Raw genomic sequence first — 24,511 nt, 5'->3', positions numbered from 1 at the left:
GTAAATGTATATGCTTTACATAAGCTGTATGTCCTACGCCTTCCCTATTCAGCTTACGGAATGAACGTAGCGCCAGTTAAATTTTTTCCGTAAGTAGAACAGGGAAGGCGTAGGACATACAGCGTAAGCTTTTTGAAGAATACGAAAGTACGTTTTTGGCGGAAGCACTTGGAAGGCGATCATTTGTTTATATAAAGCATATACATTTACATTTTTTTTTTCGAAAATGACCGATCATTTCACTAGATAAGACCCTTATTCCTCGTCTGGTATCGTTTAAAGCCCTTTGAAGCTGCACTGAAACTATAATTTTGACCTTCAACCATTTGGAGGCCATTGAAGTCCACTATAAGGAGAATAATCCTGGAATGTTTTCATCAAAAACCTTAATTTCTTTTCGACTGAAGAAAGAAAGACACGAACATCTTGGATGACATGGGGGTGAGTAAATTATCAGGAAAATTTTATATGAAAGTGAACTAATCCTTTAATGAATGAAAGATGAGCAAGATGTCTGAATAAATTTAAGTTTGACTATATGTGGACTGCTTCAATACTGTTCAAAATACACCTCATGAAGCCTCAATTAGATATTTGGTTCATATGATCCTCATTCTTCCATTTGTGTTATACTGTAGTATATATGTCTTTACTATACACTCAGAAATGTGTCAAATAGTAGAATTAGTATCTTTAGAATTATACACTTTTGATTGGCATTGTAGGCTATATCATTAAGGTCTGTATAGGCAAGTGTTGCCTTTAACATTATAATAGTGTTTTCTGTCATTTTATTACATAATTGGATAAGCAGTTCATCCACTAGCAGTTTGAGTTTAGTATTATATTGAAAGACTTCTGCTTTAAATTGAACTTTTAATGTAAACACAAGTGACAAGAAAGAAACAAGAACAAAAATGCCTCCTAAATCTAGTTTTGTCAAGTGATGTTGGGTCCGTAGAATCACTTCATGTCACTTTTCGTTAAAAAACATCACATCACTTGACAAGAACGTCCTCCGAAACGTTCAAGAACTTCCTGCCTGGTCTCAGTCCACATCAACAGCCCCATCCAGACGCTGTTTCATGCCCTGGCTGCACCACCAGCACAGAGAAAACAGATAGAGGGCCAAGCAGGTCGGCAGGTCGTACAGATACGCCATTATGAAGATCACAAACAGAACAGCACACACAAGAGCCTTGGCCATGTAAACCATCGAGCAGAACTCCTTCCACCATGAAAACAGTCTGCTGCTGTTGCCGCCCACCCAGGACAGGTGAATGTTGGGTAATGGCGTGGGGGGTTCATCCTCTCTGTTCAGTCGCTGGGGTTCTTGAAAGTTTCTAAGAGTCTTCCCAAGCTCAAAGTCTCCTTCTGAAGAAGTGACCTCACTTTCCTTTGCAGATGTTGTTTGAAGAAGGTGATTGGATAGGTCAGTGCTAAATGTTGGATGGTGACTTGCCTTGAGTAACTTAAACTCTCTCTCTTCTCCATCTGTGCAGTTGTCACCCACTGCTCGGGAGTCCTCTACAAGCTCTCGTTTGGTTTCTGAATGCATTTCATCCTCTTCAGCGCTAGGAGCTTCTATAGTTGTCTCATTCAGTTGCTCCTTCATTTTAAGTCCTTCGTTTGCCTCAAACGGCCTCTCTTCGTTTTTCAGTAGCTCTGAATTGTCTTTGTTAAGATTCTTGTTCGACGTGCATAATTCGCTCTCATTAAACGCCTCGCTCTTGCACCATGAAACACTCTGTATTTCTGCGCTGTGATCCGTAGTTGTTTCATCTTGTCCTTTTCTACTGCTTTCCGTGTCCTCTTCATGTACTTCTCGATAAAAATCCCTCATTTCCACCTGCTCCTCGCTATCGTCTTTATTTATATCCTTCCTTTCTGAAGAAGATCCCTCGGCCTGTCTATTTGTGAGCGACACGTCCCTGATACCTGTAAATGTCAGGGTGTCTTTGACCGCTCTGTGTGTGTTTTCTTTAACCTTTGAGGTGTCGAAGCTGCCTGTGCATTCTTCAGGTGAGATTCCATCTCTAGCTTCTGAATTCTGAGTCTCTGTGTCATGTGCGGTTCGAGTTTCGTCCCCTGGGCTTGGCTTGGTCGTGTCTTGACTCAAAGATCCACTTGTGTGCTCATGATGTGGGGCTTGGCGGTCACGAGATGCCTTTAACTCTCTTCCCACTCTCTCTGGCTCTGATCCCAGAGCAGAACATGGTACGGTAGTGACTCTTGGCTCTTTCACTAGCTGGTAATCCACAACCTGATCTCTAGAAGAACTCTTTGATTGCTCTGTAGGATCACATTTTACAGTTTCCATTACTGAGCTGTCACCAGACCCATGATTGTTGTCTTTCTCAGCTCCCTTGCTCTCCAGTGGAACTACAACTTTATCCCTTGAAGCTAAAACTTCGGATTGGCCAAGTGACTCTGAAGGACCACACATTTGTTCCTGCATATCATTGTGAGTGTTTGTTGTGTCAGTGCCTTTAAGAAAAGCTTCCCAGACGTCATGAGTCGATTTGGCTAGGTGATCTTCAACTTGCCAGCTTGTTTCATTGTAGGCATCAGGGGGGTTTGCATGGGGAGGGGTTATTGTTTTACTGCCCCAATCCAGAGAAAGTAAAGGGATCTGGTGGTACATTAGTATAGGTGGTGTGTCCATACCGCATCCTTGTTGTCTGTGGACAACCGGCAAATCAGTTCTACTTGGTATACTTAGCCTTGGGATGGACGTGGTACTTTCACCTGTGTTGGAATTACATCTAATCTGGGTTTCCATTGCTTTTTGAACATAGTAGTCTTGCACATGCGCCAAACGAGCAGCTTGACGTTTCCTACGACGATCCACCTGTCAAGAAAAAATTTTTAGTTTTTAGCACACTTTATCATGTCTTGTTTGTAATGAGAGGTATATAATTTTTGCAAAATTACATACATTTATTTAAAGTCCCCATGAAATCAAAATTCAAATTTTTTCTTTTTTTTTCTTTATCAGAACAAAACCAGGATACTCTTTTTCATACAATGAAAACGTGTTTTTGAAAACGTAACGTGGCCTATCGGTTAAAGAGTCAGACTTGTAACCCGAAGGTCTCGGGTTCAATTCTCAATACCGGCCGGAAAATGTAAGTGGGACTCAGAGGCACCTCATACCCACGACTGAGGTGCCCCTGAGCAAGGCACCTAACCCCAATCGCTCCCGAGTCGGGGCCTCAGCGAAGGTTGTCCCTCACTGCTCCGGTTGTGTGTCCATGGCTTGCAGAGTGTGTGTTCACTAATGTGTGTGCACTAACTTGGATGAGTTAAATGCAGAGGACAAATTCCATACTTGGCCTTCGAATGCACATCTTTGTCTCTAAACCTTGACAGAACACTCATCAATCATACCAGAGTTTTGCAGCAGTCCTTAAGGGATTTGCAGGATGTGTTATTTGCTTCTTCCTTTGTTTTGGGTGTGACTTGCTCTAGAAGAGAAAACAAACTCAAATTCAGTCTCTCTATGCAGAATCAAACCATTTCCAGTTTTCCACATAAGAAACCCACCTGAGATCTCCCTGCTCGCCTCTGCTGGTGTCGCCTCTGTGTAGATCGTTTTACTGTAAATATACGGCAAGTTATCAATCACACACACCAGCCATATGTTCAAACATACCATCTCCAGTCAAAACAAAGTATGCTTGATTGGACAACCTGAGAAATATGTCTGGATTTTTTTTCTTGGACAGTTTCATCATCTACATGACTAAATTTGTCTCTTCAATAATCTGCATGAGTTTAGGTATCATTCATGTCTGGGGTGAGTATGAGTAAAAGTGCTGATTCTAGTGTCTGTTTTTGCAGTGTTCCCTACCTGATTGTTTTAAGGCAGCTCCTGATGCTTTTGTGGCTACTCTCCTCTAGTAACTTCTCATTTTCACTCTCATTCTCTTTCTCATTGTCTTTCTCTTTCTCTCTCTGATTGTTCCTTCGTCTTTGGTGGCAGAAGACAATGTAGTTCGTCCCTCCATTGTTGGCCCAGAAGGTTCCAACAGCGCTCTCGTAACGCAGACAGAACTCCACCCGCACCCCTTCGACCGGGAATGGAGGCGTCAACACGAGATGGAAGGAGAAGCAGTCCGTCTCGCCATCGCTGGACCCAGGCACGTACTCCGCCAGCAGGTCGAAGTGACTCTGCCAGCCATCCAATGAGGCGCGAATGTAGACGGCCTTGTGGAAGCAGAGGTTAAGAACACGGACGATTCCCCGGATCGTGGTGGATCCAGGGAGCAGCTCGATGCGCTCCAGCTCCAGTTTCTGCTGCTGAAGTCTCACCTCCATGTCCTGGTTTAAGGCTGGGACGGTGAAGAGGCATGAGATGTAATATTCCTCACCCTCTCTACCGTCCGCCTCCGACCTGGATGAATACCGGCTGTCGTACTCCTTCACGGAAACCAGGTCCAGACCAAAGGCATCCGCAAACGACACCTTTCTTCGCACGGCTACAGGTGGGGGCTCGGGTTCCACCTCCTCGGATTCATCTGCGGAGCTTCCATCTGATATCTGGTCTACCATCTTCTCTAATTTTATGTTTTTCTCTTTGTTTTTCATTATCCAGTCCCTGCAGATGGGAGGCTCCATGTTGCAGGAGACCATGGAGGGTACAAGCTCTTCCACAGACATGCCTGGGTAATGCTGAATGGGTAAAGTCAGGCAGAACAGCACTAACCGCCTGAAACACTCACTCACAACGTGACTTGGCACAGAGCATCAGGTTGCAGCTGAACATTGTGTGGTTGCCAGGCTTAAAAATAGCTGCAAACTATGCTTGTCTTCCTGGTCACTAAAGTCTGGTAGACATGGGACACTTTGATGTGTCCATGTCGTCTGTTGAACTCTCCTGAACCTCGAGATAACTTCGATAAACGCTTATGAATTATATATGTGTATCTGTACCGAAACAACATGATGCTTCTGTTTGGAAATGTAGAAGAGACCGGGTCTAGTTGTCACATGGGAAGTTGACTCAAAGGGTAATATTACAGTAACTATGTTTTTCAGATGCTTGTGGTTTTGTATATTGGTTTCAAATACCTATTTAAAACTGTCTTACATAATTCAGACCAGTTTTTGTGAATTCTGTCATCCAAACAAAATTGTACAATGGTGATATTTAGTTATTTCTGACGAAAAAAAGTGAAAATAATAAAACCACACTGTCATTACACACACACACACACACACACACATATATATATATATATATATATATATATATATGGGATCTTATCTTTTATTGTATAATTATTTAATCAATGGAAGACCCTTGTGTGTTGTGAACTCCAGAAAAATTTTGCTACATTTTATTCAGTGTTTTAGTGCATGATCTTAATTGACCACTAGATGGCAGTGTCTAATCAAAGTTGTGTGTTCACTTGCTGTTTCATTGACAAGCAAATGTAGATTCCAAAACATTCCAATAGGTGGCAGCAAACTCTTATGTTTTGTCCTAGGATCCTAGAGTTTTCTCAAAATGATTCCCACCCCCCTTAAATTTGATATTGAAAATACATATGTGTTTTTGATTTCTTTGTGATAAAAGCCATGAAATGGTGCATTTTCTTGATTAAACGTTTTTCTTTAAATGGCCTGCGTGTGGTGAAAAGAAGGCATTAAAATTATCTTTCTGATTAATGAACAAAAAAATAATCCTTTACACCTCTGCGGACATCTGACAGATATATCGGATTTTGGAAGTGTTAAAATGTTCTCATCAAATCAGGTCAAAATCTGCTGTATTGCCTCCTTATTTAAATATGCATTTGATTTAAATGATTTTCATGTCATACAAATATCACCAGCCATCTAATATATAATAATATAATGCAGTCAGTGTTTGCAACCAAAATATAGAAAGAAGATATTTAATTCAGCCAGAGACAGAGATAATTAATTCACTTCTTATATTATCAATCTGTGATCTGAAAATAATTTTTTATCCTGTTAAATTTACATTAAAATATTTCAATGCAGTGGCACACAGTTACAGTACACATATGATGCAGAACTCACTACAGTATGTGTATCATTCTCAAAAGAGCTTTAGTAATTCGAGCACATATGGTCAAAAGCAAAAATTATTTGACAACAGCAGTTCATCACTCACATAACCAATATCTCATCAAAATGAAAAGAGATTGCTGATACAGTTGATCATCTCAAGGTTTATTTAAATGAACCAGGGGTGTGTGAAATGTTTAGCAAGTGTTGATAAATTTCATGTGCAATGAAATAAAAAATGTTTTTAAAAAACGAAAGCACACAAAACATTTGACAACAAAACACAAGAACTCTCTGTTGTTCTTTTGTTTTGAACACTCTTCCACTCTTCAGAATTTTATAGACTACTTAACCTTCATAAATGACACTTTTGAAGACTTTATTTGTTTATTTTTATTTATTTGTAATGTAATAATAATAAATATAATATAATATAATAATGTAATAATAATAATAATATAATAAATATGTATTAACTTTAATCACAAACAAATGAATAGGGATTACAATTTTGGATAATAATAATAGAAACAAAAGATAGTAATAATAAAATTGGTAAATAAAAGAAAAATAAAATAAATGACAGCACTTCACATTCACTCCTCAGGCTATATTTCTCTCTTTAGCAAACTGATCTTGGTTTCTTATTAGTGTAGCCTATTTAAAAGACTCGATAAACAAAACAAACTTCTAATGACTGTATTGTTTATCCTGGCAGGTGGACATGACGTCACGTGGGGTCGCAGTACGCCAAAAAATAACAACATGCACGTCCGCATAAGTGCCTCCCTGCATTCTAATAAGCTAGTCCCCCCCCCCCCCACCCCCCACCCCCCCAAAACTCGGCCGAAACATTGCGATGTATTGAATCGAGATACAAAAAAACAAGCTGCCGCTTCGCGTTGCGCGTCATGCGAGCGCATTCAAACAGGAGTCGGTGTTACTCGGGCGTTTTTTACACTGTTGCGTCGGTAATAACAGCAGCACACTGACTGAAGACAGCAGCGTCTCGCGACTCCGAGCGGAGGAATATCAACAGCGCGTGTTGTGCGTTTGTTTTTAGCGCTTTTTTAAACCACTGACTAGTAAACACGCGAAACTTTGCATCCGCGAAGGAGATACATTCACTTCTTTTGGTGAGTTTTCACGTTTATGCCTTTCATACACTGACCTTCTGAGTTTGACTTCACTCAGAAGTTGAGGATGGGTTGTTTAGTGCTTGTTGGATGGTTTATAAAGTGTTTGTGTCGTTAGAGAGTTTGTGAGAAGTCAGCTCTGTGATTCTACTCTCATAATCAATAAACATCCAGTGACAGTTTCTGGCATATTAGGTTATTGCACGTCTCGTCAACTTTCGTTGTGTTTATTGCTGTTTGTATTTGTGCCTCTTAGTTTTAAAGCAACCTGAGGGAAATATAAACGTACATTAGTTTGTTTTTGAAAATAATAATAACGGAATAATTTCTGTCCGTTTTAAAATAAGGGATTTTAGTTAGTGCAATAAGGCATGAAATGTAAATATGCAGGAATCTATTATTGCTCTCGTATCAGTACATTTACTATTTATACAATTATTTTCAAATGATTAAGAGTGTTGAATAGGTTTATACAAGTTTTTAAAATTGAAATCAGGTCATTTATTTATTTTAATACACTGATTAGGTTGTCTGTTCGATTATTTAGTTTTGGTTTGTTTTTAAGCTTTGTAATTTTGCATGAGCTTTAATATTTACAGATTGTCGTGAAGTGTAAAAAAAGTGACATTTACTAATTATATATATATATATATATATATTATACACGTTATGTATATACCATTATTATTATTATTATCAAGGTTAACATTAATCTTACCGTGGTTGCTTGCTCCATTTCCATAATCCGGAGTGAATTCTTCATCGCTTTGGAGCTGCTCTCGGAGCAGTGAGTGTCAGGACAGTAAGGCTGATGCATTGGAGTGTTAATGGACAGCACACCTCTTAAGACAGCCACATCTACTGCCAGTGCAGTTTCAGTGGGTTCAAGGGATCTGGTGGGACTAAATCAATAGGGTAGGTGATTTTTTTTTTTTTTTTTTTAACAAGGTGTATAGTATTACAGCTCCTGTCATGGCTGTGATTAACTCTGAGAGTTTTCACCCTCGTGTTGGTTGCAGAAGCACCTCTGTTTCACTGCGGCAGCTGTGCAGGTGAAGTGCAGGTGTGCATCATGGTGCTTCGTCACTCAACGCTGTGTCGCTTCAAAGAGGCCGTAATAGCAGTAGTAAAATTTTGAGCACACGCACACACCTCGGCAGCTCCAGACGTGCTCTGTAACGTGAAGCCCGGCCCTTTGTTAGCCCCACACAGTTCTTCCCAGGTGATTTTAATTAGCACTGTTTCAATGAGCAGTGTTTGGAGCGTGATGTTTCACGTACGACGTGGAGGGAGGGGGGGGGGGGGACGGCTGACCTGCGACAGGAAAGAGGGGCCTGTATTCAAATTATCCTGATGTTTTTGTAGGCGCAGCCTGATTACGGCGTTCATCATTTGCTGGGGTGTGTACATGCACTGCTTTGCGTTAAAAGGAAGGACATCCTTTTAAAATTAATGCATGTGTATTGAGTAAAATAAAATCATTTGTCTGGGTTAAGAAGCCACGGCGAGTTGACTTCTTGTAGGTTCTGCCTTTATTCGTAATGAGAGAGTAATGTGGATGGAACCATTTTGTTGTTTAAAATCACAAGTTTATTCTTTCAAATATTTAATATTGCATCCTGCAGTCACCACTTACAGAAAATGCCCATCAAAACTCTCTTTTTTCCTTTATTGTACTGTCTTTTTTTTTTTTTTAGGGGATTTTAAGGAAAACAAACCTTAGAAAGTCAAAGGTTACACTCTAAAAAAAATGCTGGGTTAAAAACAACCCAAGTTGGGTTGAAAATGGACAAACCCAGTGATTGGGTTGTTTTAACCCATCAGTTGGGTTAAATGTTTGCCCAATGTGCTGGGCAGTTTTATTTAACCCAACTATTGTTTAAAAATGACTATATGGCTGACTTAAAATTAACTCAAAATAGGTTACAAATCAGACACATAATGACTATAGGCAGCAATAATAATCAAAAGGTGAACATTTATTAAAAAGCAGTTTAATAAGTGTGTATTGTTTAAAAATTACTGTATTGCTTGCTTAAAATGAACCCAAAATATGTTGGAAATTAACAATTATTAATAATGTTTAAACAATACACATTTATTAAACTGCTTATTAATAAATGTTAGATTTGAGTTAAATAAAACTACCCAGCAGTTTGGGCAAACATTTAACCCAACTGCTAGGTTAAAACAACCCAGTCACTGGGTTTGTCCATTTTCAACCTAATTTTTTAGCATTTTTTAGAGTGTAGTTTTCATTTACGTTTCTGTGATAAGTGGCGTATTACCCCGTGTGTGTTTTAATATACATCTCTAAACAGGGTCATAAAACTCTAATGGCAATTAAGCCGGAAAGCCTTCTGTTTGTATCCATGTTAACTTCACAGAAATGTTTCCATGACAACCTCCATGCATGTTAAGGCAACCAGAGGTGATCAAGTCTTTTTTCTTTTTTCCCCCTCCCTTTCCTTTCCTCTCGCAAGAGTGGAATTTGTGTTGACAGTTCTGGCCTTTAATGGCACTTTGGTGCCGCGTGAAAGTATTTGTTTACCGGGATCATATGCTGCTAGCTGTCAGCCTCGCAGAGATTGACTTCTCCAGATAAAAGACTGTATTACATGCTTAAGAGGTCTTATGCGCCGTAATTATCCACATCATCCTAATGACGTTTGGTGTGCTTCAGTAACTAAGACGCAGAGTGCACGGGCTTCCTCTGAGGTCACCTCTTTTTTTTTGTTGTATTACAGTGGATATTATGATGCTTATTTTATGGATTAAAATGTTTAATGTATTGACTAAAGGGAACTGTTTCATCTGTATCTGAGGTTGTGACGCTCTAGACCTTTCCACAGTCTGTTTGATAGCTGAGAACTGCATTTTTTTCTTTCCCTTAAACATGGCGTATATAATCCCCAACTCTAGTCTTTTGACTGTGACGGCGCTCTTTCACACGAACGATATCACATGACCTTTATGGAGAGGTATTAAAATCACCCATAAGCATCTTATCTTAGAGTACAAATGCCCTTGAAATTATTAATTGTACGCATAGCTGATAATATCAGTGCTGATATGTTGTGTCATCTCTTTTTTTTGCATTTTGAAGGCATGACAGGGTCTTGTTAGCTCAAGGCATTGATTTACTGAGCGTTTTAGTCTCTGGTTGACTTAAAACTCCAGTCGTTGTGGGGGGGGGTAGTAAACGGCAAGGTCAGCCCCGCTCGGACCAAACTTGCCTGTGGCCTGTGATGAGAGGAAGTGTGGAAGTAGACTCGATGCTAGTCTATGTGATACTGTTAGGCTTAGTTTCAGCACCAATGTTGAAATGCAGCCTATTTTTTTAATTAAATAAGCACTTTTCCACAAATTATTTGGCCACTTTAAAAAAAAACAATTATTTATATATATATATATATATATATATATATATATATATATATATATATAAGTGCTGTCAAAAGATTAATTGCGATTACTCGCATGCTGTTGAACAATTAATTGTGATTAATCGTATGCCGGAGAATGATTAATCGCGATTAATCACATGCCGTCGAATGAGTAATCGCGATTAATCACATCCAAAATAAAAGTTTGTGTTCAATAATATGTGTGTACTGTGTATATTTATTATGTATATATAAATAAACACACATACATGTATTTAAGAAATATTTAAATGTATACATGTATATTTATATAATTATATTTAATTTATATTATATATAAATGTTAATATTTTATATATAATTATAATATATTTTTGTTAAATATATACATATGTGTGTGTATTTATATACATAATAAATATACACAGTACACACACATATATTAAACAAACTTATTTTGGATGCGATTAATCACGATTAATCATTTCACAGCACTATTATATATATATATATATATATATATATATATATATATTCTGTTATTATAAGTTATCTAATAATGGTCATGCTTGTAAATTTAATCAGAATATTCTTTAAAAACATTCTAAAAATGCTGGGCTGTTTTAACCCATGTTTGGAACAAATATGGACCAACCCAACCCTTGGGTTTAAAATTTTAATAAAAAAAAAAAAATTAAACCAACAGTTGGGTTTGTCCATATTTGACCCAAACATTGGTTAAAACAGCCCAGCATTTTTTTAGAGTGTAGATTCTGTCATTATGTTAGTAAGAGAAAAAAAAAATCTGTTTATTTGAAACACGTTATGGAAAAACAGAGGATTTGTGACAGTAACATCTCCTGACAGGCGTATTAGGCTGCAGAAAGAGCATCGGGCCCGAGGCTGCGGGCATATGGTGCTGCCTTCTGCTGGCATTGCTCTAGAACAAGTTGCAACACTGTGGCAGGGTCACGACGGGCTCAGGTTTGTTCCTCCTGCCCTCTCTAAATAATAACAGGGCAAATTAATGCTCCCTTTGTCTTTGACAAGGGCAGAGCGAATATTTTTAGACTGACTCTTTGGCCCGAATTGTTGTTTTCTAGGTTTTTCTTCATGTTGTTGTTGAGTTACTGAGCTGTCGTGTCTGAGTTAATGTGTTTGACCTTCATGTTTCTCTATTGTTTTAAAGGAATGCCTGATTGCTGTGTTTGACATTTAATTTGTATAGCAAACTATCTTTCATGCTTGCAAAAGTATGATTTTTTTTAGACATGTAATATTGTTTTGTGGACATATACCATGGTATTCTTCAAAGTACCTTTGAGTGTCATGTAAAACCATGGTTTTTGTAAAGAGTAGTGAAAGACATTCACATTTTATTAATAATATTGATGATATTTTATTATTGATCTTACTAATTTACATTATGTCGGGGACATGATTATGATAATTATTCAGTACCATGGTATATATCAAAATACCATGGTATCACCATCTTATACCACCATGTTACTGCATTTATTGTAAGGGTTATTGCAGAATATTCAGATTTTATTATTAATATTGATGTTATTTTATTATCAATGCCTATATATGCATCAAACCCTGGTAATCATTCAGTACCATGGTACATATTAAAGTATTATACATCATTGCACACAGTACTTTTTTATTAGGGTTAGTGCAGAAGGAATAGATTTTATTATTAATATTCATACTATTTTAAATTTTTTGCCTGTTTGTGAATCATGAATATTTGAATTGTCAGTACCATGGTATACATCAAAATACCATGGTATTTCCGTCTGATCCCATCATAATGCCATGATATTGTCACAGTAGTTTTTGTGAGGTTTGTGTGTTTGTATAATCAGATTTTATAATTATATTCTAGACTATAAATGTATCTAACAATCATATGTTGCGCAGTGTAATATAATTCATCAATATTAATCAGTAGCACAGTCATATTTTGAACATTGAAACACAAGCATCCTTTCCGAAGTGTAAATATGACTCTTAGTATGTGTGTAGGAATGTGTGTGTGTTCGTGGATGGCGAGCAAGCCATTGTTGTGTTTGGTGCTCAGGGATGTCTTTTAGACTGCGGAGGGTTAATTATACTCCCTCTGATTCCTTTTTTTGTCTTTGATAGGGCCACTTACAGCATATGGCCACAGCAATACAATAGTTTATTTTTATGCTTTTTGATGAGTGGTTTTTAATTTAGATTGTCACTTCTGGCAACCAGCAGGGCAGATGGTGTAGATTTGAATGCCCATCAGAGCCTAAACACCCTCCAGGCAGCTGTTGCTAATAAACTTTTTTTTCCTCCCCGTTTCTTTTTCCCCCGTTTTCCCCCACGCAACACGTTTTAGGTCAAGAGGAGTCAAACCTGTTACAACACCTGTTTCTGCATATGTAAATCTGTTGTTTTGTCATTTCATTAAACAAGGAAAAAAAGGCAATGGTCCCTCGTGGTTGCAAATGCGACTGGCATCGAGCCCACTTGGCAGGGTGAAGACAGCGAGGGGAGGAGGGAAAGACGCGCAAAAGACAACTGCGGTTTGTGTCGCACGACCGCAGGGCCGTTGGATGCTGCTTCCGTGTGAGGATGTTTCCGAAAGGGCCTCCGTAGAGAATGCAGTCCCCCCACCTTGCTCTTTTTTTTTTTTTTTTCTTTCTCTTTGGTGTGAAGCGGAAGTTGGAACCTGGCACACGCGTGGCTGGCACACGCTCACGTTCAACCCCCACCACCGTATTCCCATTGCCCTCTCATCAAGCCGTGATGTCAGAGCTCTACTCCAAGCCACATGTGCCGGTCTCGTGTGTGCACTGCCTCTGGGGCTAATTGCTCCAGCCCCCCTCCATAAACCATTGGTGCATGACGATTTTAACCCAAAATGCATCTTTGCACTTCGCTTATATATGTTCCCTCTCTTTCACCCACCGTGCTTTTTTGTGAGTAAGTTGTGGGATTTGAGTTGTAATCCCATCTGTGTATAGATGCAACAAATATGGCGTGAAATTAGAGGTTATTCCTTGGCTTTGAAGATTACTGTCATCGTTTTGGTGAATGCAGCTTTGTATGCTTCACCGTTTGTTGTATTAGTTACAAACGTCCATCTTACCTTGAGGTACACGCTGTTATTCCCCTACCTGGGTGTTTTAATTTGGCTGTTAATCTGCCGCTGAACCTCAAGCTACCCTGGGTTTGGCTTGGACGGCCTCCTGTTTGAGGGTCCCCGTCGTGTGTTAATCTCCACGGGCCGCTGAGGTATCCTTCCTGTGATTTAGCGCCTCTCCGCGAGCCTCTCCGGAGCGCCGTGCCATCCCTCTGTGATAGGGAAGTTCATTAGGGATGTGCCTTTGATGGGGCAGCTTTTCATGTGACGGCGCTCTCAAATACCTTGATGTAGAAGCTTAAGAAGCCATTGTGCCGCAAGCGCGTCTTATTTAGATCTGCATAGTAAATCGACCCGAGTAAATACGGGAAGAAGCAGATGGAAGCAAGGAGATAAGGCCCAGACGAACAATCGCATTTGTATTTTGTTATGATGTTGACAGCAGCTAAAATTCACTAATCTAGCGCCACTGATCTGCATTTCAAAGAAATCTCATTTAGCAGCAGGGAGGATAAAGTTCTTTTCATTGTGGCCGCGCTTCTTTTTTTTTAACTTGCATTCTTCGCTAATTTATCTGCTGCAGATTTAACGTTGGGCCGGGTGCGAGCATGCTGCATGTTGCAAAGGGGATCTTAAATACCCTGAAAGCGGTAACGTCTAGACTGTGAACCGGGGGTAATTACACGTCCGCTGATGAATGGAGGGAGTTTGAAGACTCATCTTTGTTCGGGGGGCCTGAATTGCTTGACTAGCGCTGATAAGGGCCGTTCGGCCCTCAGTCAAAATATATTGCGGTGGCTTCCACCTCCTAACACGGGAATGGTATTTACTTGAAAAGGTAAAAAATTATTGTGTACTGTAATCTGACTTGTTCGCATAATGTCTTCTTTCATCTGCACACCCAGCAGAGGGGCCGGAGAGGTATTCTTGCCCTTGATTTGAAATAGTTTATCTCGACTTTTACGCCGGGCTTCATGTAAATATCAGACAGTGACATTAGGATGACCTGTGCTAATGCAGTGTATGTGTGTATATAAAGTATTTAGAGATCTCGAATTGAAACGGGTCCGGTATTGTGTAAACTCATTGGTAAGTCGATTTAAAAGGTGAGTTTTCTCAGTCCAAAGTAGTGCTGCACGATATTGGAAAAAAACTGACATTGCGATGTTTTGTTTTTCTGCGATTATATATATATTGCGATATGAAAAGAATTTCACCAGATGACTTGAATAGCTCTATTTGGAAAGAATTTATCATTATAAAATGATTGGGGTGATTTTATAGGGAAGTGAATCTGCATAGAAAATAATAAACAAATTGCAAGCACAGATGAATACTACAGAACAAAGATACAAATGAAATAAACAGTGCTTTGTTTTTCAGGTACAGAAATTGAAAAATCAAATAAAATGACACTGCATAGTCTTCACTGTATAAATTAAATATAGTTAATCTTTGTTAAAGCTACAAAAGTGATTATCTCTTTGTATTTTGGTTTTTGATTAAGATTAATGACACAGATGGCAGCAGGAATATTAGGCTGCTGTCACTTTAAGACAGAATGCACAGATCCAATATAAGGATACTCATCCGTTTTCTTTCTCAATTGTTTAAATGTTCATGTAAGCCGTAAGAGACTGTGTTTATATGCTGTCTGTGCTGCTCTGTGTGTGCACAGAAAAGTGTTCGAGTTCCGAATTGAATTCTTTTTCATGTATTCTTGCGCTCGAATGGTAAAATCGCTTGAAACTTTAAACTGACAGTACCTAAAAGACATGCAAATGATAAACTGTCATTCAATGATGGTTAAACTTTGCAATTAATCCGAGAGTCACGTGCATTTCGAACCGTGGTGCCTGGTCTGTATGAATCAGCTACGATCCCTATACTTGACGTCGCACATCCTGAGATGTGACTATTGCGGATACACACATTGTGATATCAATGCTGAAATGATATATATCTTGCAGCCCTAGTCCAAAGACATGGCTGTATTAACACAAGCTCGGAGGCAGTTTAACATGTACGGGACATTAATGTTTTTCCAGAATGATTATTCAGACCTTTTTATATCGCTTTTCATTTCCAGAATTTGTGTACACTTGCACGTGCAAAAAGCACAGACAGAACAGTCTTAAATCTAATTTTGATAATAAATCTCTCATTCAAATGTTGACTGAGCTAGTGAGCTTAAATATACACTATTTGTGCTCGTAAACCGAGTGTACTTCCAGAATTACGAACGCCACATACGTGCACATGTAATTGAGTGCGAAGATGTGTATCTTAATACTCGGGCTAATAGACAGTTTGTGCTATTTCCTCCAAATACTCCGTCTCAGTTTGTAACACCTCCTCAAACACAAGCGGTTAAAGCAGTGGCGGGTTTGTGTTTGCAGAAATGCTCTCCTAAGCAAACCCCCTCCTCTTTTCATACAGTTCAGGGAGCACATTCCACAGGATCCTGAAGTTGTTAGTTGCCTACAGGGGTCTTTGGAATTCTGGGACAGAGAGAATCCGAAGCCATTCGGCTGGTTTGTGTGTGTGTGTGTCCCATACTGTAGCTTTACAATTGAACTGTACTCTTAAAAAAAAAAAAAGAAGAAGAAATATGTTACAACTTGCAATTTTTTTCAAAAATGAGGTGAACTGAGCTGCACACGCTCATTTAGTTGAACATATCTGTGAGTGTCAGCAAAAAAAACGGCAGAAGCCTCGATGGAAAGTTTGATTTATGCTCGGTTAGTTTTAACCTGCCAGGCATGGCAAGCTGTTTCGAGGGCAAAACATTTTCCCTCATTTCTGACGCATATTATTATTCTGAGTGTGATATATGTCAGTCTGAAATGCAGATGAAGGTATCGAAGTGCTCTCAAAAATTTACAATTGAAAAATTCCCTCTGAATAAGGCGTAATACCTTTTTTTTTGTTGTTTTTTGACAGATTCTCTCATACTTGGACTCTTCTCTTCCAAACAAACACGGACATCAACTGAAAGTTTCCCCTCAGGGTAAGATCGAAAAACACAGCTTCTCTTGTACTTCTGTCAACACTTTCATCTTTTTGGCAGATGCACTCTTTGAAAACGAGATAAAAAACGAGTGCGTGATCGTACGCAACTGCGGCACATTGACGTGAAACGAGCCCACATCCAGTTATTTGATTGACCTGTCGTATTGATGGAGTGTGACAGACTTTGTTGTAATTATTTTGCTGTGGAGATGAAAAAACTCTTGCATGACACAAACAGTAAACCTTGTCTGTCATTGCAATCTCCCTAAATATCTTTGACAACATGCTTACACTGTCATTTTTTGTGGTTTTGCCACCTTTATAGTGTTTAAAAAAATCCTCGAAGAAAAATATATGCATGTTTACATGTTTCCCATTCTGTGTTGGTCAGGATGAGACCTGGTATGGCCGTTGCTCATAGCGCAGCAGGAGTACTCTGAAACCAAGGCGAAAGTGGTGAGTAAAAGCAATCTTTAAAGTGCTAATTTGCATGTTCGGTCTGTCTGTCTCAGCCATAATTGATATGTCCTCTCAAAAATCACTTCCATTATATATTCCATCAACCACATCCTGAGAGGAGCGTTAATAACGAGGAGTCCGGGGACCTCTTAAAGATTCTTGATGCATCATGATAGTCGAGAGAGTCCACTTAGTTTCTGATGGTCTCGACGGTTGTGGGGTTTCATGTAAAAGGCAGTTGAAGTCAAGATAAATCTATTGTGGTGAATAACCACCAGGTAAAGGTTTGAAGCGTGTTGTCCGGCTCCTTCCGGCCCTCCGTTGAAGCCCTGATGATGGTTTTGTCACCAAGTAAGTGAAAAATACGCATAAAGAATCTCACCATCTGTGAGAATGTGACCGCTGATTATGTGACGGAGATTGTGGTCGTCGTCATTAGCGATGTAGACATTGCCAGACGAGCGGCTACAGTTGCGAAGGGTAAATTAGAGAAACCTGCACCTATTCAATCCAGTTCATCCAGAGTTTAGGTCATGTTGGTTTGAGCAAGAGATTTATTGACTTTTTTAAGGGTCCTGATATTAGTAGTTGTTCTTATCATTTTTGTTCTAGAGGGATAGTTCACAAAAATGATCAAAAGTTTGATTTTGTTTTATTTTAATGAATCATTTACTCACCCTCATGTCTTTCCAAACCCTTTCTATGTAACAAAAAAGGAGAAATGTTGAAGATTGTACTTGCCACTGCTTTACATATAATTAAAGGGAATAGCGAGTGAGTTCCAAAAAAAACACTTTAAAATATTATAAAAGTAGTCCCATGACTCATGTGCCATATTCCTAGCAGATTAAAAAACCATATGATAGATTTTTGCAACAAACAGATCAACTTTTAAGTCATTATCTGTTCAAAAACTGTGCCTTTAGATGCAACATGTAAGGTTTAATCACAAAAGAACTTTGTTTAAATATGTACTGTAGAAGTGTGAATGAGAGCTGAAGGAATATAACATTATTTTAAGCGAATAAACAATTACATTTTTTTCACTGCTCCCATGAAACTTTAATGGTGCAACCTGTATCTCCATTCACTTTCATTATATGGAAAAAGTACATAAATTCCTCCACTTCAGTTCCATGGAAGAAAGTCATACAGGTTTGGAACGACTTGAGGGTGAATAAATGATGACAATTTTAATTTTTGGATGAAATATCCCTTTAGTAATTAGTCTACATATCATGTTAAAAAAAAATTGTTATTATGCTGTAATATGAAGAAAAGAAAAAAACTTGGGTAAGCACCTCATGTACTGGCGATATGGGATGTTTCAGTCAATACTCTTGCATTAATATATCCATTTTTTTTAAATCTGAGTTGAGAATGTTTCTCATTGAGCTAGCAATGACAGCCCACACTTTGCTGCCGAACTGCTAAACTCAGCGGAGTCCAGCGTTCAACTCAACTCAGCTCTACAGAGAAGCATCCATCAGTGAGGCTATTCCAAGCCATTACTCTGCCTTTAAGGTACGGGACTGATTAAAGTTTGAATTTGCCAAAGAGGTTGGGTGGCTTGGTTTAAGGCAGGGGCTGAAATCCCCAGAAGTCACTGCCTCACAAGGCTAAGCAAAACCCAGCTCCTCTCTCCCCACCTTAAAGAGATTTGAATATTAGTTTTTAATTTGATGAGTATCCACTTAAATCTTCAAAGATGAACTCTTAAAGCATATCTGTTCTGGAACAGAAGTCCTCTGATCAGTGCGTAAAAAAAAAAAAAAAAAACATATAATTGCCGTCCAACTTCACACTGCCAATGCACACATTATAAAATCTACAGCAATTAAGCATATCTCACCCGAGTTTAAAGACGAGGGATGGCGTTGCTCACTCTTCGGATGGACAGCCTAGTGCGTTCTTCGCTTTGAAAATTGATTTCTTGTTCTAGTAGAGTGCCTGTCATTTCCATCTAAAATGGCTCAGAGAGAGCTCTTCCACTCCCCGGAGTCGAGAGTAACCTCCATGGAGCTTTGCTCTGGACACTCAGAGCCAAAAGCTCGGAAGGATATCAAAGGAAACTGGGATCTGTCTCCATTGGCAGGTCTCATTGTGTGGCTGATTTGGGATTGGAAAGGGAAGGTGGTTGGGGACGGAGATGAAGCGAAGCCCGGTTCCTCCTAATCTTTATCCCCCATTAACCCCCAGAACCCGAACAGCTCCTGGGATCAAGCCACTGGTCAATCCCCCCATTTTGATCGAATATTTTAAACTTAAGACTTTTTATGATGGATGGGGAAAGAAGTTCAGGCCATCAGAGGTTCACTTCATAGTTCTGGTTTTTCTCTTCTTAAACTCTCTTCGCTTCATTGTTTTGTCTCCAAATTAGAAAGGTTTTTTTTTTTTTTTTATGTTTCCAACTTTCCATTTTCCTGTTAAGCTAGGTTTGGGAAAGGGCTTGTAAAGTCATGCTGTGAGCGAATTGGAGCTTGAGTGGCTCCATGTCTTGGACATATTTTTCTTAAACGTGATAATAAGAGGTTTGCAAAGTAAACTCTGGCAATGATGGTGGCACCTTTGTTCTCTCTCTTCCAGGCATTCAGAACCAGATAAAGCGAAAAGCTACATGCTAATCTTTCTCAGTAGCATCTAGACAGCTTTATTTACTCACATTCTCAAAGACAGCAAGACAGAAGAAAACAAATCGAGGCCCGTTTGAAAAATAGAGCAAGAGTTCATGGAGAATGGACAGTTGCCCCGAGAATAGAGTTACAAAAGGGAGTCTACCATCATTCCTGATAGAGGAGACAGACAGAGTCAATGAGGTTATTGATCCGGCAGGAGTGCTATGCTAATCAGCCGTCTGAATGGGCTGAGAGTCAGTGTCCTTCACTGCGACTTCTCCTTGGTTTGCTAGTCTGTTTTGTCTCTCAATAATACACATACGCAGAAATCTACATGGTTTATTGTGGAGTCACGAGTGCTGGAATGTTTCCAAGTGCCAGGACAATTGAAACAAAACATCAGAGTAGTCTGACATAGGTCTGACCCCGCTGGACCAGGTGGCGGGAATTAACCAGACACTTTGCTTGCAGGTGATCATGTCCAATGCATTGGTCTCACGCCGTCTTCCACCCCCAAACCCCACCCACCCCTGTGTGTTGCCTGGAGTATATTTTGAACCCCCTGTGCAGTCATGAAATGGATCGCGGTGTAGAATAGACATGGGTGGATTAGGAATGAATGGGCGCAGATTGAATATTTGAGAATGTGAGTCCAATGACCAATTTCTGCCAATTTCTTCATTAAGAATATGTATTAAACATCCCCGAGTAAGATTAGAAACATATGTTCGAACAATTGTCACATCAACTCCAATTGAGTTGACTAAACTAGGATTACAACACGAAACATGCGATGGAAGCTGCCATTGGTTTCTTGCAGCCAATTTATTTAGAGACTTTGAACCAACGGAGTATGAAGGATTTCGGCCTCCTGTGGAGTTGTAAGACTCCTAGATTATGTGAATAATTGGCCACAAAAAGGATTCATTTAAATGTAAATTAGATTAAATTAGCTTAGTCTTATTTTTGTGTGTTAGTGTGTTTTATAAAATGTGATTCTTCTCAAAAGAAATCCAGGATTTCAATGAGTTTCTCGCATTTGATATTTTATATAAACAGCTAATGTTATTTTCGTCGGAAGAAAGAAATCTTATACGTTAACAGAGTTCTCCCCCGCAACGCTTTGATAGCGCTGTTTTGAAATGCTTTCTCTATTTGAACGCTTTGTCTGGCCTCATTCACAGGAAAAGCTTTACTACAAAAGATACAAGCCCACCGCTTTGTTCTTCACGATAATTTGATCATGGCTTGAAAAGTGATCTTGCGGAAGGAGAGGTACTAGAGCCTGGAATTTGGCTTCCCAGCCACAAACCGCAAGCCCGTACAATCAAACTGTGTCACGGTTACCTGCCTTGATAGATGGTGAAAGTGTTTGTTGTTGGGACGAGCGCAACCCGATTAGGGTCACATGTCCGTCTCAGACTGGAATGTGTTTCTCGGAGCGACCGTGCTGCCAAATCCAAGAGTCTCTGATTTCTCTCCATGGCTTGCACTTCACTTTTGTAACCCTCACTCTTGAAAGCCATGCCTTTGGGCCAATTCTGTGGTCACACTACCTGATTCTGAGGCTCGTGGAGTGATGTTGAGTGCTGAAGCCAGCGGGAGTCATGTGAGAGAGATTCCGTCTGCATAAACATGCCCTTCTTCTACAAGAGACCAAACAGACAGGGTGTCCCTCAGCCCACCTCACCTGTGAAGCCTTTTCAAATCTCTTTTGCACTCCTTTCCTGTCTGTCTCCCTTTTCTTTTTCTTTTGTACTTCTCCAGCTGTTTCCTTCAAGTCCTGTTAAATGAAAATCTCGAAGAGCAGGTACGTTTTGCATCATGCTGAAAATAATTTAGACTTGCCCTTTTGTCAGAGTATGGTGAAATGCAATAAACATTAAAGGTATTTTCGAAAATATATCCACTAGCTCAGTTCCAGAATTTGTTGCAATAAATTTTAATTTTAATTGAGGTAGCAAAGAAGATCCAGAATTGCAATTCGAATTACTTTTTTACTTTTTTACTTTACTTTTTTTTTTTTTTTTTTACTGAAAAACAGAAATTCAAATAACTGTAATTTTTAACTAGAAAAGCCAAGACAAAAATTGGAATGTTGGTTTCACACCCTTGGCTTATTTGAAAGTTTTGTGTAAAAACCTTTAAGGTTTATTTGATGGATGGATGGATGGATGGTGCATTACTGTAATTGTGATTTTGTTTTTTTGAACTGGGGGCAATTTGAGTTGAGTTTCTATGTGTAATTGACATTTGTACCACAGACATTAGCCCCTTTCACACAGTAATTCTGGTAAATTACCGTAAAATTACCAGAACAACTTTTCCGGTAAATACACAAATGCGCTGTTCACACAAGCAATGGCGTTCCGTATTTTTACCGGTAAGATACCATTCACACATCAGTACCAAAATACTGGTAAACTCTGTGATGTCAATCATCAAAATGACCTTTAAACGCTGAGCCGTTCGCTTCATCCACTTGGATGAGGAGAAGTGCTTTAGTTTCATTTTAGTTACTTTTTTTTTTTAAACTTCTGAGTGACAGGCATAAGGGGATGATCACACAGAATGCGGTTTTGTTCTTAAAACACGAGACGCGTAATAGTAACCGCAGAGGCGCAGTGCTGATGAATGAAAAAGAAGGCAGGGTCTTGAGCGTAAGATGTGGCGCATCGATCAGATGTTCGTCTAGCACGTTTGCAAAAAAAAAAGAACTTCCTGTAAACAGCTTCGACAGAGCTTTATGATTGTCCCAAAGCAAACTTTTTAAGTCAAAACATTCTGAAATTGTATGTAATTTTCATTGTTTGTTCACACAGCACCAGCATCATACCAATAACTTACTGTTAATGTTAAAACTTCTCTTACCGGGAAATTGCCAGAATTGATTTACTTGTATTTTTGAAAAGGTCCTGTTCACACATGATTTCAAGACTGTATGTATGAAAGGGGCTATTATTGATCAGGCTTTTAAGTTTAATATAAGTGAAATTAGTTTTGTTTAGACTTCACCTTCACTTCTTTCTCGTCCCGTTCCGCTGCTTTTCCATTTGTTTTATCCCAATATTTCTCTCCTGCTTTCTCCAGACCTGTTTTCATCACTTAATTCTCTTTCTTCCATTCATAGCTTCACTCTGTCTGTTATTAGACTACTTTCTCCCTCTGTCTCGCCTGTCTGCGGCATGTTGCACCACACACACACACACAGATCTGGATGCAGACTGACAGTGCTGCCACAGGGCTGATTGAAACTCGTGTCTCAAAGTTGCTAATGCTCACTGAACCATTTTATTGAAGATAAAGTAAATAAAATAGGTTGCCTTATGAGAATTCACTGAAATAGACTAGAATGATCTAGAAAACACACTTGAACACACAGTGAGCAGACACATCTCTGATTGGTTCATAGATTCCAGGCGAATGGCTGGGATGAGCTGTTTTCTAGAGGTATAGGGAGCTAGGAATTTCACAAGTTCAATGTTTTTTGAGAGGCCTGAGAGCTCAGAACGGCTCAATTTAAATCTGTTTTTAAGGAATGATTTTATAAGCTCAGTTGAAGTATGCTCAGCCATTGCTGTCAGGTGATGCAATCCAGATTTTCTGTTTACTTAGTTTTAAGTTGTTTTAGTACTACACAAGTCATTTCATGAAAGGCGCAGAGACATTTTGGATGTTTTTGGCTGTCCAAAAAGGGATTTTCACCATGTAAGTGTAGTTTTATACTGTACTATAGCGTATATAAATGACCCCGTTTACCTTTTTAAAGTAAGTTAAATCTGGTATGATACTCTTACTTTTCATAAGCCAATCAATTAAGAAATACATCACATTGCGCAAGTAAAATGCATTGCGAATGCTGTTACATGTTGACTTTAAAGACATGACTTTAAAAATGTACTCTATTTACTTTATTAATGTTAATTTATTAAAATAAAGTCTTGTTTTCCCCAATTTGTCAATACATTTTATTGTAAAAAAAAAAAAAAAAAATTGGTAACACTTTAGTATGGGGAACAATTCTCACTTTTAACTAGTTGCTTATTAGCTTGCATATTGGCTGTTTATTACTTATAAAGCACATATTAATGCCTTATTCTGCATGACAACATACCTAAATCCTACCCAATACCTAAACTTAAACGCTACAACAACTACCTTATTAACTAGTTTGAGGCAAAAGTCGTAGTTAATAGTGAATATGTTTCCCATACCAAAGTGTTACCAAAATGTTTTTATAATCTCAAATCTGATAATCTCAAAATTCAATATCTTTCTTTTAAAAAAATCAGTCCAATCAAATCCTCAAAAAAGTCCTGTTCTAAATAGTTACTCGACAATACATCGCATTGCAAAAGATATGTCTGTTGCAAATGCCGTTTCGATTGTCTTTTAAATGTGTAACTGTACCACAATTTAATTCTGAACTGGATAAGAAAACAAGAAGACATCCTAACAGTGGTTTGTATTTAACAGAAACCACAGGTTTTGTCTTGGGAGCAATCCGAAGAGGTTTGTCAGTCTATTGGCTGCATCTTGATCTGAATGAACAGCAGGTTTAAACACAGAAGCTGAACAAAACAGGGCACATTCAATAAGATCCTTGTTCCTATTGAACCTAGTGAAGAATCATCCACGTTCTCTATACATTTACATTTGTCCAAATTTCTATAAAACCCCCTCCCAGCACAGCATTCTTTCTCAGAAGATAAAGCCAGCATCAGAATGTGATTCCCTTTG

The 24,511-nt window shown here is 38.9% G+C and overlaps 2 protein-coding genes across 5 annotated transcripts in view; one reads left to right on the top strand and one right to left on the bottom strand.

Moving 5' to 3' along the window:
• Window positions 1-862: 862 nt before the first annotated feature.
• Window positions 863-4,662, bottom strand: ppp1r3aa (protein phosphatase 1, regulatory subunit 3Aa). The gene is made up of 4 exons (XM_051891311.1): window positions 3,854-4,662; window positions 3,547-3,599; window positions 3,391-3,467; window positions 863-2,851 (listed from the first exon to the last, which is right to left on the bottom strand). The coding sequence occupies exons 1-4, from the start codon at window positions 4,660-4,662 to the stop codon at window positions 1,049-1,051; spliced, it is 2,742 nt and encodes a 913-aa protein (XP_051747271.1). The 3' UTR covers window positions 863-1,048.
• A 2,229-nt stretch (window positions 4,663-6,891) lies between these two features.
• Window positions 6,892-24,511, top strand: part of foxp2 (forkhead box P2) — a 108,119-nt gene continuing 90,499 nt past the window's right edge. Inside the window, exons 1-3 of one of the 4 annotated variants that reach the window (XM_051891313.1) lie at window positions 6,892-7,175; window positions 16,629-16,695; window positions 17,089-17,153. The gene's annotated coding sequence lies outside the window, so the exon portion shown is untranslated. The remainder of the gene's footprint in view (window positions 7,176-16,628; window positions 16,696-17,088; window positions 17,154-24,511) is intronic. The other 3 variants (XM_051891317.1, XM_051891320.1, XM_051891321.1) reach the window with 3 other exon arrangements.

This window comes from Ctenopharyngodon idella, chromosome 4 (assembly GCF_019924925.1).
Source record: "Ctenopharyngodon idella isolate HZGC_01 chromosome 4, HZGC01, whole genome shotgun sequence".
NCBI classification, from domain to species: Eukaryota; Metazoa; Chordata; class Actinopteri; order Cypriniformes; family Xenocyprididae; genus Ctenopharyngodon; species Ctenopharyngodon idella.
Note: the sequence above shows the minus strand (reverse complement) of the source record. Positions and strands in the feature narration are given on the sequence as shown.